This window comes from Falco naumanni, chromosome 6 (genome assembly GCF_017639655.2).
Source record: "Falco naumanni isolate bFalNau1 chromosome 6, bFalNau1.pat, whole genome shotgun sequence".
In the NCBI taxonomy this organism is placed as follows: Eukaryota; Metazoa; Chordata; class Aves; order Falconiformes; family Falconidae; genus Falco; species Falco naumanni.
In genome coordinates, this window is record NC_054059.1 from 72,777,423 (window position 1) to 72,796,056 (window position 18,634).

Genomic DNA, 18,634 nt, shown 5'->3' on the forward strand with positions numbered 1-18,634 from the left:
GCTGCACACTGGATGAACTTGCCCTCTCCCCAAAACTCATCCCCAGAGTGGGGCAGGGGGTTCTGAGTAAGGGGGAGCCATGCCTTCCTGCCAAGGCACCAACTTAATCCCCGTAAACTGATAAGGTCACACTGGGACCTCTGCTCCTCCCTCCCGTGTGTCGTCTGAGACTGGTGGCTTTCTTGGCCCTATTTATAGTGCAGTGATAGGATCAGGGGGAATAAGCATTCAGTGTCCCCTAAATCACACTCTGCTCCCCGTGGCCAGTTGGTGCTCGCTGCTCTCTGCTCTCACCGTCGGAGAGCCTGGCCAGGACTTTTGAAGGTACGTCAGGAACTAGGGTGCTGCTTGCTGGGAGGCGGGGTGATGCTGGGGAGCCGTGGCATCCCTCCCAGTTCCCCATCCTCACCAGAGTGGGACAGGGATGGCTTTTGGTCAGGAGAAAACCTGGGAGCAGACCCAGGGTTTGATGCCATGGCTGGGAGCCCCAGTGTTGGACAGGGATCAGACAGCAGCTCTGGCTGCAAGGGGAGCCTGATTCCTCTGGATAAAAGGGACCAAGTCACATATTTGTCTCACATGGTTGGTGGCCAGACCACCTTGGACCTTAGCCCTCCATCCCCACTTGGACCTTAGGCCTCTCTGGACCTCAGCCTACAGTCAGGGTCCATCCAGAGTGCCCCAGAGATGGGTTGGTGGTCTAACCCTGCCCAAGGGCGGGCTGGTGGGCTGCGCTCCCCACGTAGGTGGCCACCGTTCACTTGATAACTCCATAGTTACATCTGCCAAGAAAAAGCCATACAGAGGAACATGGAGAGAGCCCTAAATCTGTGCCCTGCATCCCCAGGCCATGGGGACAGCTGGGGTGGGCCAAGGAAGGTGGGGGGGCCAGTCAGTTTGCTACAGGTGGGAAGCGTTGGTTGTTTAATCCTTCCTCTCCATCACCCATCTCCTTGCTCTGGTTCCCATTGCAGGGAGTGACGACGTAGCAGGATGCCCCATGCAGGGGAGCCAGCTCCTTCCCCCACACGGTCCTGCATGGGCAGCAAGCTCTGCCCGGGGGGCTGACCGCCCCTGGCCAGAACTCAGCAGCCTCCAAGCCAACCAGCAGCTCTGCAGGAGAGGAAACAGCCCACAAAGCCAGTGGAGCCTGGCCAGGAGAACAGAGGAGCTCCCACCGGAGGTGATTCCAGCTTGGTGGCCACCAGGTGACACAAGGGAGGATGCTCTATGGGGACAGGCAAGTCCCTGGTCTGCAGTGACCCCCTTGCCAGGAGCTCTGGGATCCCTATGAATGCTCTGTTCCTGTATAGCTGCAGCCTCACCCACTAGCTCTGGGGAGAAGACCTGGTGTTGAGCCCTGGGGACTGCCACCTTCCTCCCCAGTGGTGTTTTATGATGAGACACACGGGGTTATCCCCACGGACCATCCTCCCTGGCCCCATGGAAGTCTGCCCCAGCACTGGCTCCACCAGGGCAGGTTTGCTCTCCCTCATCCTTGTGGCCACGCTGAGCAGCCCCTCGCTGCAGAAATCCCTGCCCGCAGCCTACAGAGACCACGAGGGTCCCCAGGAGGGCACGGGCCTGATCCAGTGCGGGGAGTACAGCAACCAGGTGCTGCCCAACGGCCGCTGTAAGATCGTGGCCACGCTGCCACAGGGGGACGAGCAGCGATGCCCAGACATGTTCCGTTGCACCGATGAGGTGTCCTACTGGCTTCATGAGAATGAGGAGCGCAAGCAGCAGGTCCTGGAGCTGCGGGAGCTGATTTCAGAGCTACAGGAGGAGCTGAGGAACCACCGGCACCACATCAAAGCCCTTGAGCTCCAGGTAAAGGGCCGCTCTTCGCAGATCTCTTCTGTATGGGTGCCCCCTCCCCATGGTCCCTTCCAGCTCCCAGCAGCTTGCAGGGGGAGGACATCCAGTGAAGCATGCAGTGTTGTTCTGTCCATGGGCTAGGATATCCATTAAACCCCAGCTGCTCCTACTGTGACGGCTCAGGAGCCTTCCAGGGCTGATCTTTCTTAACATTAGCCATAAAGCCTTCAGTGCTTTATCTGTACTATCTCCTCCACCTTTCATCCTGCCTAGGAGGCGTTGCTGATCCATCCCATTGCCCATAGCAGGATCCCAGACTGGAGTTTTGGGTGGCTGGTGAAGGACCACATCTCTGGTGGCCACAGCAGAGCAGAAGCCCTGACCTCCAGCCCATAGCACCCTTCCTGCCACCTCCTTTCTGGTGTCCATTCCACCCTGGCTCAATTCACCAGCCCCACAGCCTGAAGCTTCATGCCAATATATTTTTTCCATCTTTGGCACTTCTGAAGTTCTCAGATGTTTGGCACTGCCCCATGGTTTTGCCTGGTAAACACCTGGCTTGGCCCTCGGTGTCGGTGCTTGCACAGGGTTGTAGCCAGGAAAAAGGAGGGAGCATGGTGTGGTTTTGCTGGCCATACGAGTTGTGTCCCAGCTAAGATGTCTCACTGGGCTGCAAATGAGATGTGCAGAAGAACCAGCAGCAACGTACTGGTGTCAGATACAAAAGCCCTGAGACTGCCGGGTGAACAGCACCCTCGTCTTTGTTCTTGGTGGAGATGAGATCTGATACAGTTGGGCTCTGGGGGTGATTTATTCTCTATTTGCCTTCCTTTCATCCTTGCCTTTGGGTTCCCTGTTTGGAAAGCCTGGTTTGGGCAGCCCCAAGGCCATAAGTGCTGGGTGGCTGTGCTGTTGGGAAGGTGGCTGTGCTGTGGGTGCCTCCAAGGAAGCGAGCTGTTCCTGGTGTGATGGAGGAAGGGAGGGGGACATGTGAGTCAGGATGGATGCTCGTGCTCAGCAGACCCACTCGGTGCCCCATGCCCCAGGTTACTCCTCCCATGTTGGCCCCTGTCCCCACTCATCTGCTTTCTACTGCTCCTCTCCCATTTTCTCCTTACACTTGTACTGGGACATGCTGGTGCAATAGGTCTTTGGTCTCCCAACTACCTACATGGATGCCCTGGTGACATTTTGTCCCTTAAGACTATTTAATCTGTCCTTCCCTGATCCCAGCTCCCTACACTGGCCCCAAAACACACTTCTGTGCTACCTGAAGGTACAGCTCTTCCACTGACCTCTCCAGCTCGGAGCCCAGGAGGGAGATGGATAGTCACACACTAAATATTTCCCTGCAGTCTTCATGCTCTTAACCCATTTTTCATTTCCGGACTCTGAAAGGACCCATCTAAAGGCGAGGTATTTGCTCTATGGCATTTGTGCAGGGTCTCTTCAGAGTCATAGAATCACAGAATGGTTTGGGTGGGAAGGGACCTTCAAAGGTCATCTAGTCCCACCCCCTGCCACAGGCAGGGACCCCTCCCCCCAGCCCCGTCTGCCCCCAGCCCCGTCCAGCCTGGCCTTGAGCCCTGCCAGGGATGGGGCACCCACAGCTGCTCTGGGCAGCCTGGGCCAGCGCCTCGCCACCCTCACAGGGAAGAATTTCTTCCTCATCTCTCATCTCCATCTCCCCTCTCTCAGGTAAAGCCATTCCCCCGTGTGCCATCGCCACCTGCCCTTGCCCAAAGCCCCTCCCCAGCTTTCTTGCCGGCCCCTTTAGGCACTGGCAGGTGCTCTAAGGTCTCCCCGCAGCCTTCTCCTCCCCAGGCTGAGCCACCCCAGCTCTCCCAGCCTGTCCCCACAGCAGAGCTGCTCCAGCCCCTGAGCATCTCCCTGGCCTCCTCTGGCCCCGCTCCAGCAGCTCCGTGTCTCTCCTGTGCTGGGGACCCCAGAGCCGGACGCAGCACTGCAGGGGGGTCTCACCAGAGCGGAGCAGAGGGGCAGAGCCCCCTCACTGACCTGCTGGCCGCGCTGCTCTGGCTGCAGCCCAGGGTACAGTTGGCTTTCTGGGCTGAGCACACATTGCAGGGTCATGTTGAGCATGTTGAGTAAGAAAGAAGAGGAAGGGGAATCTCCCTCTGGAGATGCTGGTTGCCTGGTGGTGGCTGTAGAAGGAGCTGAGCTGATGGCCTTGAACAGGACGCTTGGTTTTCCAGCGAGGGAACTAGATGTGGAGCACAGGCTCTCAGTCCATCTAACATCCATGCATCTAAGAACCTGCGCCTCCTCACCCTGCTGGTCTCCTGCCTGCCAGCTGGTCCAGCCTGAAGTTTGCTGGCGAGTTATACACACAATTAAACTTACTAGGGAAATACAAACATTCCCAGGTCTTTCCAGCTGCTGGTGTTTAGACCCCTCATACAAGCACTTGCACTTACCTGTACACATGCACATACACGTATACATATATATGGACATGGATGTACACATGCATCTACACCCTGACCTAGACCTGTGAGCCCCGTGGCTCATGTTCCTCTAGTTGCAGGCACATAGACCCTGCAGCACTCACACATAGGAGATAGTGAGATTGCATTGAAAAAAATAAGCTAAGGAAAGGGCTGCATGAGAAGGGAAAAAAGACTGCAGTGATCAAGCTCAGATGGACAAGGGCACTGGCTGGCAGCTGCTTTATGTATGTCCAGCCCTTTCAAACTCCCCCACCTCTCAATTTTCCTACTCCCAGCCCCCATCCCATCCATCCTCCTTTCCCCACCTTTAGACTTTCCCCTGAACATCCTATAATTAGTTTTGCACAGTCCCACAAGCCCGTAATACCTCTTATAAAAATGCTTCCCCCTTCTTAGCCAACTGCAGGGTTCAGGTGGCCCCTCCTCGAGGCCATGTCCCAGCAGGTCCCTTCCTGACCCACCGGCATTGGCTGAAGCTTCTGCTCTTCCTTACTGTGTCCCTTATCACCTGCCTGGTAATTTCTGTGTTGTTTTGCTTAGTTTATTTTCCCTTTCCCCATTATTTGGCATTTTTTGGTGCTGAATCATCCTTGGAAAGATAGCAGATGCTCTCACATCATACCCTGGCACTTCAGCCCGTGCCTGGCAGCTGGAGAGAAGCTGGTGGACAGGGATGCTTCTGGAGCAGCAGCAAAGGGTGGGATTCCTCCTACCTGACTCTGATGCTTGCCATGCAAGGGTCTCTATGGGATCCAGCTGATCTCATAGAGATCTGAGCAGTGAATGCAGACATAGATGCTGCTAGGACCCCTCAGTTGTCTCCTGGAGGATGCGATGAGTTGGTAGAGCTTGTTTCTCCTCAGTGAGAGTCCAGGTGAGCAGCTCTGAAGGAGATGTGCCTGCTGCGGGGAGCTGCTGGGCTCCTCACCCTATGAGGAGAGCAGAGGGACACAGGGGGCACCCAGCTGTCCTGGAGCAGCCAGGTTCCAGGTCCTACCTAGGTGTCTCCAAGTGGTTCATATCCAGGGGACAGTGCCGGTAACATTTATGCCACTGAGATACTGCTGCACTCAGAAAGGGGACATCCTCTGAGATCTTTTGAGATCATTTGCAGAGAGTTTCAGGCCTCGACTGGCAAAGGTCCTGAACAGCCAGATCCAGCTCGGAAACCGGCCCTCTCTTCTGCAGGGGAGCGGGCTGGAGACCTCCAGCCATGTCTTTCAAGCTCTTTTTTTTTCCTCATGAGTCTAAAAAAAACAAAGAGATGGGAGGCCCAGAAGAAGAAGGAAATAAAAACCTGGAGAGTTTAGCTGATGGCAACGAGTGTGTCCTGTCACCCTCCAAGCACCAGAGGTGGGGGGGGGAAGCAAGAAGCGAAGCTGCATGCTGTGTGAAGGGAGCAAAGCAGAGACAACAGCTGCTAAGCTGCTCACCTCCACTCCCTGTCGGCTTTGGGACTCTCCTGTAAGGAATTTTCCCCCTGTGCTGGTCTGGCCACTTCCCAGTGCCTGTGCCCAGCCTGGGAAGCTGCTTTTCTCCTGCATCCCCTCGTGTCTCTCAGGATTTTACTGAATTCTCTGCTGTGTCAGCCTGGGCAGCTCTCCTCCGCCTCCATTCCTCCCACAGAGGAGTTGTTGCTCCTTTAATCCATCTTTACAAATCAGCTGCTGGCTGATGCTGGTTGGTATCCCTGGGGTCTGCTGTCAGTATTTCTCCGGGAGCTCAGCATGGGCTTGCCTGTCCACGCGGAGACGTCTCTCTGAGCTCAGCATGCCTTTCTGAGCTGGGCGAGAGCAACAGACCCTTCCAGGTCACAGCTCCCCTCCAGCTAACAGGGACACCCAAATCAGGTCAGATGGGTTGACCCCATCCCTGCCATGTTTCCCTCCTTTCAGTGCAATTTAGGAAGCAAGAAGGACCCCCTTCACCCAGCCCTCCCATGCATTTCCAGCCCTATTACTTTGCACAAGTGGGGCATGCACAGAGCAGGACCCCACGGTGCAAAATACAGACCCAGTCCCACCAGTGCAGAGGGATGCAGGGAAGGGAGCAGCGTTCAAGGCACTGTCACAGTGGTCTGGCTGTGCTGGTTTTAATCAGCAGCAGGAAAACAAAAAGGTATCAGCCGTGGAGGAGGGGACTGTCTGGGTGAAAGCATCATGGCGTTTACTTGGAGAGCTGATGTGTGGGTGAAGGGAGCTGGAGGAAGCCTGTATCAGTCACAGCTCACAGAGCAGGTCGGGGGAACGGCTGATATATGGTAGGGCCAGAGATACTGCAGTCCTGAGAAGGAAAGCACCGTGTTGTTACATGTCGTAATTCCCACTTTGCTGCCCCTGCCTGTCTAGCTGCTCTGGATTTTGAGATATGGACAGGCTTGATGGGCTTTCAGCAGGACCACGCAGGCAATGCTCAAGCAGCATTGGGAAGGATATTATAGAGCTGCCGTTAGTTATTGGGACAATAACCCAGCAGTGGTGATGCTCCTGGGAACAGCAAGCTGAGATGCGTACTGGCAGGAATGGGGACCAAGGTGCGAGTGGGGTCCTGGGAGCAGCTGGAAGGGAAGAAAACAAACTCTGGGCACGCAAACCCCTTCCAGCTGAAGGAAATCCCCAAGCCTCAGCAGTTTTGCTGGTAGTGATGAGTCAAGTGCCAGACCTCTGTGTCCCCAGGGACGTGTAATAAACCACACACTTGCACGGACACCTAAAAATCCAGATCTGCCCCTGACACCGGGGACAAGGAGGTGAGAAAATAAATTTTGAGGGTCTTGGAGTGGCTTGTGAGCCTGAGGCAGTGACACTGAGCAGGAGACAGGGGAAGAGATGTCCCCATCAGGGGACAGGGAAGGGCGGTGCTGGTGGAGAACCAGCATCCCTCCGGCGCAGATGGCGGTCTGGGATTGCCAGACCCCGGAGGGGGATTGAGGAGCCCGGTGTGGAGCTGTGGCATTGCCCAGGGGAGGGAAGGGGTGTTCCCAGGCGGCTGTGGGATTTTGGAGGTGCTGCTCAAGGCCTGCTCTGCCATCTAATGGACAGGGAGCACTGAACAAGAGAGGTGAGCGGTGACTGCATCTGGGGCATGTTGGATGTGTGCCGGTGAGGCTCGGTGTGCCCAGCTCCTGGTAGGATCTGTGGGCATCTCCAGGCAGCTTGAATGCACATTTTATATAGGATCAGGGACTGGCTGTCCTAAAAACAAGCGGCAAAAGTGTCATGAAAGGGACTAGTGTCCTGTATCACACCTGCTCCTTGCATAGCACGAATGCAGGAGACAGAATCGTAGAATTGTTTAGGCTGGAAAAAACATTTTAAGAGCATCAAGTCCAACTGTTAACCCAGCAGTGCCAACCGTTAACCCAGCACTACCAAGCCCACCACTAACCCATGGTCCTAAGTGCCACATCTACATGTCTTTTAAATCCCTCCCGGGATCGTGCCTCGCCCCCCTCCCTGGGCAGCCTGTCCCAGTGCTGGACACCCTTTCGGTGAAGAAATGTTTCCCAGTCTCCAACCTAAACCTGCCCTGGTGCAACCTGAGGCCGTTCCCCCTTGTCCTGTCGTTTGTGACCTGGGAGCAGAGACCGATCCCCCTGGCTGCAGCCCCCTCCCAGACAGCTGTAGGGAGCGATCGGGTCCCCCCTGAGCCCCCTCCTCTCCAGGCTGAACCCCCTTCCCCCCTCCCCCATCAGACTGGTGCCCCAGCCCCTTCCCTAGCATCACTGCCCTTCTCTGGACACGCTCCGGCACCTCAGTGGCTCACCGTGCAATGTGCTGATAAGCTGTGGAGCCCCTTATGATGTTACAAGATATGAAATGGTTCAAGGGGAGATTGGACAACTTTCTGGAAGGAAAACCCAGCTGTGGTGGCATTGCTGAATACATAGTGGCCACATCCATGTTGCAACAGGTTGCAGACTGAAAGGTGTTCGGAGAGGAATCCTGCGTGCTTGCCCTGCTCCTGCAGCCCTAGGTTTGCCTGTGCATGCCCTGCCTGCACACAGCCTGGGAATATCAAGCTGCCTGTGGCTTGCATGTTGGCTGGGGGCTGGTACGGGACTGGCGATGAGCGTGAGGGTGCAGGCACCATCCTTGAGATCCTCAGTCTCTGTTGGTGCACCCAGTTGGTGCACCCAGTGAGTGTTCCTCTGCCCTCTTTCTCCCCTGCCTGCCCTTCCCTAGGGGGTCCTGGGGCCATGTCCCCGGCTCCGTGCCGGTCCCCAGGGATCCCCCCCATCCCACCTTTCTCCCTTCCCACAGCACGAGGAGGCAGCCAGCCAGAACCACAGCCTGGTTCAACGGGTGCAGGACCTGGAGCATCGGTACAGCGAGGCCAGCACCCTGCAGCACATCCAGGCCACGCTGCTCTATGACATGCAGGCCCAGATAAACAATATCTCCGTCCTGACCGACTGGGCTTGGCGCAATCCCACCTGCCTCGGCCCTGCTGAGATGAGGCTGCAGGAGGAGATGCACCATCCAGGTGATGGGGAGCTGCTGGGGTTGGTGGGGGGAGGGATGCTTCACTTTTACACCATCTCTCGAGGGGGACTGAAGGAAAAGGCTGTGGGAAAACTGCTTTAAATCCCTTTGGCGTTTGCCAGGAGTCTGATCCCACTCAAGCTGTGTTTCCAAGTGTTGTGATTTCACCCGGGCTGGTAGTTCCCCCCTAGCCCAGAGGGATGAGGAGAAGAATCAGAAAGGAATGTAAAGCTCAAGGGTGGAGATAAGAACAATTCAATAACTGAAACAGAACAAAAATGAAAGAGCAGTAATAACAATGATGACAATAACAGTTATAATGAAAGGGTGGTGGGAGAGAATAAAATCCAACGGGAAAAGGAGAAATCATAAACAAGTGATGCACAATGCAACCGCTCACCACCCGCTGACCGATGCCCAGCCACGATCCTGGGTCCCAGCCAACCCCCCAGGGATCTATACCAGGCATGCTGTCCCATGGTATGGAATACCTCGTGGCTACTTCAGGCCAGCTGCCCTGCCTGTGTCCCCTCCCAATCCCTTCTGCCCCTCCAGCCTTTTCACTAACAAGGCCTGAGAAACTGAAAAGTCCTTGGCTTGATATAAACATCACCCAGCAGCAACTAAAACCATCAGCGTGTTATCAACAGTGTTCTCACATCAGAGCCAAAACCCAGCACTGTACTATCTCCTAAGAAGATAATTAACTCCATCCCAGCTGAAACCAGGACACCGAGGCAGCCAGGAGGGCTCCTCAGAGCAACGGGCATCTCTGAGAATGGCTTCCAAGCTGCCTAGGGGAAGGGTCCTGTCCCCCAGTGCCTCCTTTCTCTCTACATGGATGGTATGAAATGCTCACAGGGACCAGCTCTGACAAACAGGCTAGCATTGTTCCCACCATCACCCCACCTGCAGTCAGCAGCGTGAGCCTGCCTTCCAGATCCAGGGACTATTTTTCCACCCCAAAAAAACTAGATTTTTTTTTTTTCCCCCAGAAATTCACAGCATGAAATTAGGACTTTGGTGCAACTCTTCAGCTTTGAAAAACAACCATTTTCTGTTATTTCTCACACGCTCTTTTTTTAATAAATGCATTAAGATTTTTGCCAGGTTTTTGGTTGTGTTCCCTGTTAGTCCCTGGAAATTTTTCTTTGGTTTTTAGAAAACATGGGAACTTTCAAGTAAAGAATTCAAGGTTCAGTTTGACTAAACCACCGTTTTCTGCCAAATAAATGTTCTGCCACTGCCATGAAAACATTTTGACTGGGGCCCAGCATAGCCAAGATCTTCAAAGCTCAACCTTGAGGTGCTGGAAGGGAAACTGAGTTGCTTTTGCAACTTGTTTGAGTCTCCAGGTCTGTGGCAAGGGGGTGGTAATCTCCAAGAAGACAAGACTAGGTGTGCCAGTCTGGTTCCCATGCCCCTGTCCTGTGTCCCACAGCAGATGTCCAGGAGGAGCATTGGAGAAGGACGAAGCGATACTTCTGAATAGTCTTCCAGCCCTTGGTGAACACTGATTGAGGGACTTGTAGAGACAGTGTCTATTTTCTCCACCGAGGAGCAGGCTAGATGGGATGACTCAGGTGAAATGCGCAATTGAACTGCTGATGGCTTTCACCTACTAACCTTGACCTGATTTAAGCTGGTGACATCAGGGCATGTCACAGGAGAAGTCATGTTACTTCTCCTCTGAACGATCTAGTCTAAGTCTTTGCCAGTGCCCTCATTTAAAGCTCTTCTGGCCATCCACTTCATGGTGGAGGTAGCATAAGCAGCTCTATCGGTACCTGCTTCAGGTGCCTCTGAGCCCTGAGCAAGAAATGCTCCGTGCAAAATCGGCACGTCAGAGTTCATGTCTACACCCATGACCACCACCTGCAAACCAGAGCTGGGGTTCAACCTCAGTAACTTGATGTGACCAGGATGGTGACTTCTCCAGCCTGGAGCGTGCCAGCCCAAGTGCAGACGTTTGATGCCGTACTTTTAGCTGACTGTCTTTAGGTGGGATTGGGCTCTGCCCACTGTTCCAGATGCTTGCTGGGTCCAGGCTGCCTCTCCCTGACCTCTGCCTGCTGCACACAACTGTTTTCTCCCACATGCTGCCCTGCAGCAGCATTGCCGGTTGATGTCAGCCTCAAAGGATGTCCTTGGTCTGTCACCAGCCTGCAGGGGACTTCCCAGCCACCACACCATCCAGCTGGTGGGCTGGGATGTTACAACTCTTTATCCATCATTTCCCCTTGGAATGACATTCCCATCTGTAAGGAGTTTTCATCTTCCAGTCCCGTGGTCTCATCCTTTGTGTGCCTCATGGAAGGGCCATCTCCCGTGCATGCTTTCTTCCCTCCCTCAGGCTCTTGGTTCTCCCAGTGTCCCAGTCTGGTATTCAGGCCAGGCTGTGCTTCAGGCTGGTCTAGCTGTGTGTGTAAAAGGAAGGGGAGCTGCCTGTGTGAGTTACCTTTGTGCCTTTCTGAAGATGGGATTCATCCCACTGGGGAGGCTTGGCTCACAGCTGGGGATGCTTCACGTTGGTTGTCTACATGCGTATGTCCTCACATGAGCTGGAGATTTAAAATGATGAGGCAAACAGTGTGTTGACCGAGAGCAATTCGGCATGCTCTTTCCACTGGTATGACAAGGATCTCAGTTCAGCTGACACCTAGTGCCACCCAAAATACTCCAGAGCATCTGAGGCATCCACATAAGCCTGGCAGATACATGCAAGGAGCTGCATAGGATGGCTGAAAGCCAGCGAGGATGCCCCAGGGCACCTCAGATATCACCGTGCGGCTCAGGGCAGACAGATCAGAGGAGCCCCTTTGGTAGATGATGGAGGGAGACAGGGAGAGTGGCTCTTCTCTCCCACCTAAAACCAGGATGAACTGCCCTCTGCAGAAACCTCTAAGGACTGGCTGAGGCTGCCTCAGCAGGCTCCATGCTCTGCACTAAAGGCCGTTTCTCTGCTTTCTTGCCCAGAGGTGAAGAACGCCAGGAACTGCCCCATCGACTGTGCTTCCGTTTACTACAACGGGCTCCGGCGCTCTGGGATATACAGCATCATGCCCTCGGTCAGCGGGATGCCTGTTGAAGTGCTGTGTGAGATGGATACTGAAGGTACTCTGGGAGGCACCTACAGCATCTTCCAGCTGAGTTTTGGGTGGGAATGGTCTAACCTGAGAATTGTTTCTTAAATCTGATTTATTCTGAGGCTGCTTTACAGCCAGCAAGAGCAGATCTAGGGACAGAGGACTCATCCTCTCTGCTGGTTGTGGAAGGGCTTTGGGTGAATAGTTCAAACCAGACATTATGGCTAGAATCCAGTTGCCTAAATACAGGTGTTTAGTGCTCTTTGAGATGTCCTCATGCATCCAAGATATCTGCAACACACTAGTGGATATGACAAAGGGCTTAGGGAAAAAGAAGCCCTTCTGGCATAGCAGCTGGTCACTGGGGGGTATCTGGAGCATCCCTGGGTAGCTGAGGGCTATGTGTGGGCAACCTCTCATTGTAGCCATGCTGAATTGAGGAGGGGGTAGGTAGATCCTCTCCCACAGTTATTCTGGAGTGTAAATGAGGGAGCAGGTGACCTCCCACACCCTTGCTGTCTAACGATCTGTATGGCGTGCACTACTGTCATCCCAAGGCACAAACTTACTAACAAAATCAGTTTGCAACACTTGAGTTTTGGAAGAATAATGCAAATTGTCAAGAAAATGGGGTAGTGGATTGTCAATTCCTTGCCCTACGGATCTGCTCCAGCCTGGATGGATGTGTCATATCCACACGTCCCATGCTGGAGGAAGGGGTTCAGCTCCTCACATGTAGGCATCTCCTCTGTTGGAGGATCTACAGGCGATTGCAGCTTTGGGATGCACATAGCCATTAAGAAACAGGCTGTTCAATGTGGTCTCTGTTACATCATTACTATTATCTGCATGACCAGCAACACAATCTTGGACACTGTAGAGTGACAAGCTGTACAAACAGCAAATAAAAAGATGGCCCCAGTCCCCTGTCTCCCCCCTGCCCCCCCCCCCCCCCCCCCTCCCTGAAGTTTACAATATTGGAATAAAATGAGCGAGGAGAGAAGGATTTGGACAGATGGAATAGCAGATGGAGTCAGTGAGACAATACTGGGAGAGATTGTGTGCCTCCACGGTGCTGCAGGAACAGTACATAATAACCTCGAAACTCCAGGATCCCTAGTTTGTTCCAGTCCCAAAACATTTTCCTCCTGAAAACTACCATCTCCCTCTCATGTAAAACCACCTTATGATCTGGGACAGTCAACAGCGGAACATAGTCATGAACCAACATGGGACAGGTGGGAGCTCTTTTCCGTGAGCTATGATGGGCATCGCTTTTTATCTCCATGCAGTAACCAACACTGTATTTTGCCACTTGATGGGAGGAGACATGACAAGCAGACACCTTGCTGACCTGCAGGTGGACCCTCAGAGGTGACACCACTAAGGGGTCTGTCTGGGACCCCCTCAATGCTCTGTGGAGACTCCCCTTTTACGTTATCTCTCTCCTGGCAGGTGGGGGATGGACAGTCATCCAGAGGCGTCAGGATGGCTCAGTTGACTTCAACCGGACCTGGAATGAGTACAAGGAGGGTTTTGGGGACCTCAATGGTGAGTTCTGGCTGGGCAATGAGAACATCCACAAGATGACAAACCAAGGGGACTACTCTCTGCGCATCGACCTGGAGGACTGGAACAACAAGCACAAGCATGCCTTCTACCAGGTCTTCAGGTAGAAAGTGGGATGGCCTTCCCTGGTTCTCATAGATGTAACTGATTCAATATCTGGAGACTTTCAGGCATGGGAACCCCACTGAGGTCAGAATGTCTACAGAGCTTTTCAGATTGGGCCCAGGCTGCCTATCCTTTCTTCCCCACCTGGATTTGTCCACCAATTTTTTTTCTGAGTTGAAGCCTGGGTGTGGGCTAGTAAATGTGCAGTGTCATCTAGCCATAGCCAACATCCACAGCCTCAGGGGAAGGGAGCTGTAGGACACAATGGACAGTCCCCTGCTGTTTAGAGGCATTTCTTCTGCCAAAATTGAGCTCTATGTCAAAAAACCAGTTTTGAATCCTGTGGTTTTGCTGGGCAGGTCCTCCAGCATCTCCCTGGTTTAGAGTCATGTTTGGAGTTTCACCCTCTCTACACGTGGCTTTTACTTGCTGGGCCAGATATTACATGTCCTTTAGAGTCCCTTTGGTGTTTTATTTACACATACCATATCAGCCACATTCTTTCTTAATCAGAGGTGACCAGGTCTGTCTAGACTGTCCCAGATGAACGCCTTCCCTGTTGCTACTGGAAATGCTTGTGGGTGACTGTGGAGTAATCTGCCATGGGAGGATGTCCAAGGGAGCACTACACTTTATGGACTCTTGAAGTTTGAAGGCTTTGAGTAGATCCCAAAACTGCTGAAACTGCTGGGGAAAAAAACCACCCATTGCCTGAATGTGCCACAGAGCATCCTCCACCAGCAAATGTGTGCTCTGAATAGTCATCCCAACTTTTCTCATCAGATGTTGTGCGCAATGGCAGTGACCTTTAGCTTTTGCTAACCCAGGGGCAGATTACTAATTTGCTCAGGTCAAGAGCAGGATGCTTGTTACGTGGAGAGGAGGCAGTGCTGTATAATTAGAGGGACTGTCTTGCCACAGCTGCTGCAGTTCTTTACTGTGGTTTTAGAGTCACGGTCTGCCCAGTCCAGCCCTGTGACAAGCACCCTGAGTCATGACAAAACCATGTACATCCCACAGAAGGGAAAAATACATCTTTGGCTTTTAGAGGTGGTGAATCATAGCAGGGAGGCTGGCCAGAGCAGATCAATGATTGCTAGGTGTCCACACTGGGAATGCAGTATCCAGCTTGGAAAGGAGGCTCAAACACTCCCCATTAAATAATTCCATTTCTGTTGCTTGCAGCATTGAGGACGAGGCAAACTATTACCGCCTGCACGTGGATGGGTTCAGTGGGACAGTGGAGGATTCCTTTGCCTGGTACCACAACAAGAGGAGCTTCAGCACACCTGACTCGGGGAACATCTGCGCTGAGATTTCTCACGGAGGCTGGTGGTACCACCAGTGTTTTTTCTCCAACCTCAACGGTGTTTACTACAAGGTAAGGTGGAGGGATGAGGATACAGATGTTAGCACATGAGGTGTAGGGCTGGGAGGAGGCTGTTGGTTCTCACATCACATCACAGTAGTCCTTCCTGGTTTAAGCAGCCTCTGCTCTCCAGGGAGGGAACAAAATGAGTGCTGGGCACCAAGGTAGCCCAGCCTTCTCAGTGCCATGGGCCAGACACAAGTATTGAGACACGTCTGCAACCTGGGGTTTGAGACCTCATGGAGGAAGCCCGTGGTGTGGGTGGTGTGGTGTGAGACAGATGGATGCCAACTCCATTGGGACCATTTGAAAAATGTGTGGCTTGAGATGCTCTTTTCATCACATTGTCATTAAGCTCTTTGTGTTACGCTCCAGTGGTTCAGAGCAGTCAGTTCCCCAGTGCTCCCATCTAGATGACCCTTCCATGCATTTCCCATGCCTGACCATCCTTTCTCTGCATCACAGGGTGGCCGATACTCCATTAAAAACCGCAAGGTCCTGGGGCCAGATGGTATTGTGTGGTACTCATGGAAGGACACAGACTACTACTCCCTGAGGAAAGTGGTCATGATGATTCGACCACGCACTTTTCGGCCCCACCTCTCCCCATGAAGGAGCCTGAGATGTTCTTCATTTCACTTTACATTGAATGTTGGGAACAGAGGGCTGGAAATAGTTTGCTGTGAGCAAAAACTGATGCTGGAGGTCCTGAGCCACCATGCCTGTTGCTGCCTGCTTGCTTTTGAAAGAATGGAACCAACAGAAGAGGTGTCAAGACCTTCAACAAGTGTTTGCGTGGTGAAAGCTCTCCTGAAAATGTGGAGATTTGAAAATGTGATTGCTGAGAAGGGCTTTGCAAAGACAGGCATGTGGCTTGCCGTTTCACCAGGTAGCAGCAGTCCTTGGCAGGCTTGGGCATTCCCAAGGCTTGAGACTAAATCCAGTTGACTGGGTGATGGGAGTCAGCCACACACTGAGGCTGGACTTTCCGTTGAATGGAGGTGCTGGGTGCTCTGGCTACCCACCCAACAGTATTTTAGAGGGAAGCAAAGAACCAGCAATCCTGTATGAGTTTTCCGCATGGGATGTGACGGACTTTTTGTGCCATAAGATGAGCATCTCCTGGTCTTGGCAGAGGTTCTCCGTTCACATCACCATGTGTGTATTTGGTACTGAAGGTCCACCACCGCAGGGATGTGCTAGGGAGGCTCCAAGGTGCTGAGATGGCCCCCAGGAAAGCTAGGAGAGCCAGCGTGCATCGCTCAGGGATGGTGTCATGGGCAAACAAGGAGGAAGGTCTGCAGCGGCCCTTGCTTCCTCTGGCAGGGATTATGCTACACACGTGGACATTAGCTAGCTGAGATAATAATGCTCCAACTGAAAAGATTTTAAAATAAAAAATGTGGAAGGTTTTCCATTTTCCATTCAGTTTTCACCTTTCCATCCTTTCTCTGGCAAAGAACTTTGGATGATTTTTCTATCCACCCTAAAAGTGGGCTTCAGGAATGATCAGACATGATTTTAAGCCCTTTTTTTACTGCCTTACCCTGGATTAAGAAAATTCATGGTTGCTGTCTTTGAATTTTCCATTCATAGTTGCAGTGAGACACCCTCCTTTTTTCCCAACTTTGCCTCCTTGCAGGTTCGAGAGATGGAGGCTGGGACTTGGTCTCAGCCCTTCCTGTGTTTGATGGTGGATATTTAATTAATCACCTTTTTCCTGTTTCATGTGCACAGATGAGTTCAAAGAAGGTTCAGTGAAGGGGAAAGGCTGATGTCTTGGAGGCAAAGCACGGTTCCTCCCAACTATTTGTCTCCTGCTTAATGCTCTGCTGGCTCTCTGATGGTTTCTGTAGCTTGTATGCTATTCCGGGCTGTATTTTCCCTAGAACTTCATTTTTCATGGGCAAATCGAGTGGAGAAGTTACCTGCCAAGCATCCTACAAACGAATATCCCCAAGATAAGAATCCAATATTATTTGCCTTTCCCTCCGCTAGGTTTGCCTTGGTAGTTTTCCTTGAGGGGTGTTCCCAGGACATATCTGATGGTGTTTGGGAGCTGCCATGGGCTGCTCTATGCTGCTGGTTTACCACCACCTGCCATGAACATCTGGGCACTACCAGCAGTGGGAGGAGAGCTTTCTTGCCTCACGGCATGTGCATCTCATATAATGCCTTCCCTTTCTAGATTACAGGTATTCCAAAGGCCATGATGTTAAGGAATACCCTACTAAGAGACTGATAAATCACTTGAATAAGCAACAACTTAATTAATCAATGATCACATTATCATTATTAATCTACGTTCATATTTTGCATATTATTAAACACAATGATAAATGTATCATTCTTAAACTTTATGTAGCCACACTACTGCTGCTGAATTACAGTTTTAGCATCCTTCCCTTCACACGATTCTTCATACCAGGGCACAAGTGTCTCTCTGTTTACCCTCTTGCACTAAGTCTTTTGGACATAGCCCTGATGGAGAGTCCAGTGAGTTGTCCAAGGACATCTCATGCTGTTGGGTACCCAGGTCAGTGTTACCACCATCTGTAGGCATCCATCCTCCAACCACTGAAAGATCTCATCCTCCTGTGTTCCTCACCTGGCTTCATAACTTATTCCTCTTTTGGTTTTCTATTTCTACCTTTGCTCCTCTTTTTCTCACCCTAGTCTGCCCTTAATGACTTCCCCCGTCCGTCCCCCCACGTCCCCCCCTTACTGGTCAGAGTTTTGCTATACCCATACTCAAATTTGTTATATCTGATGTCACGACTGAAGCGATCTTGGCCTTCCATGGCATTACTGATACTGCCTGCGTACATGTGGCTTTGCAAGACTCTCCACCCCAAAGCTTCCCTACACTTACAGGGTTTGTACAGTCTCTAAGACAAATTGTCCTACTTCAGCCATGACTCCTCCACCTTGTCCAAAAAGCTTCTCATGCACACATAGTCTGCATGCTGGAGGAGCAAGCAGAATAAAGTGATTTTCATACTGGTCTGGAGTTCATACAGCATCCTTTTAGACTGCATATTATGAAAAATTTCTTCACCGAAAGGGTGTCCAGCACTGGGACAGGCTGCCCAGGGAGGTGGGGGAGTCACCATCCCTGGAGGTGTTCAAAAAATGTGTAATATCGGCACTTAGGGCCATGGGTTAGTGGTTGGCTTGGTAGTGCTGGGTTAATGGTTGGCCTTGATGATTTTAGAGTCTTTTCCAACCTAAATGATTCTGTGATTGTATGATACTTGCCCTTGAATGGTTTTAATAACTCCCCTGATGCCCTGCAGAGGCCCCAGCTAGTTATGATGCCTGATGCTCCAGTTGCACCCCTTGCTCACCAGTACCAGCTTCCCATGAATGAATGGCTGGTCCTTTGCCCAAATTTATGATTTCTGAGAAACCAACACGAGGCTATGGGCTGGAGGAAGAACACCAAATGGTAGAACAGTTCCTGCGCAGCAGTGATGATGGAGAAATCAGGAAAAGCTCCCAGAGCCCGGCAGTGGGTTGGTGGCAAGAAGATTAATGTATTTACTTGGCGTCCTGGAGGCACTTCCAGGATGCTCTTTCTGTAGGTGCTTTGATCTGTTACATGTCGTTTTGCAGCAATGGGCACTTGTTTCCTCATGTGCAGGTCAGCAACTGAGCGGCACCCGTCACGTCTGCTCTGAAGGACACCCAGGCAACCTCTGATGTTTGGGAGGTGCAGCTCACAGCACAGGTCTT

General features: G+C 52.4%; 1 protein-coding gene across 2 annotated transcripts; it reads left to right on the forward strand.

The window, feature by feature from the left end:
* Positions 1 to 214: 214 nt before the first annotated feature.
* Positions 215 to 17,904, forward strand: LOC121090687 (angiopoietin-related protein 7-like). 2 transcript variants are annotated; one of them, XM_040599413.1, is made up of 7 exons: positions 215 to 324; positions 975 to 1,830; positions 8,549 to 8,771; positions 11,747 to 11,884; positions 13,312 to 13,531; positions 14,716 to 14,911; positions 15,365 to 17,904. In XM_040599413.1, the coding sequence occupies exons 2-7, from the start codon at positions 1,396 to 1,398 to the stop codon at positions 15,509 to 15,511; spliced, it is 1,359 nt and encodes a 452-aa protein (XP_040455347.1). In that variant the 5' UTR covers positions 215 to 324; positions 975 to 1,395; the 3' UTR covers positions 15,512 to 17,904. The 2 variants fall into 2 exon arrangements, with proteins under 2 accessions (XP_040455347.1, XP_040455348.1); XM_040599414.1 differs by having other exon boundaries at positions 13,312 to 13,528.
* Positions 17,905 to 18,634: the final 730 nt, after the last annotated feature.

What these genes read in the sequence shown, in the direction of transcription:
- LOC121090687 (XM_040599413.1), top strand. Translation starts at nt 1,396, where the DNA reads ATGATGAGACACACGGGGTTATCCCCACGGACCATCCTCCCTGGCCCC. An exon ending in TCAAAGCCCTTGAGCTCCAG is followed by an intron (nt 1,831 to 8,548) that starts GTAAAGGGCCGC and finishes CCCTTCCCACAG; the next exon opens with CACGAGGAGGCAGCCAGCCA. An exon ending in TTCTACCAGGTCTTCAGGTA is followed by an intron (nt 13,532 to 14,715) that starts GAAAGTGGGATG and finishes TGTTGCTTGCAG; the next exon opens with CATTGAGGACGAGGCAAACT.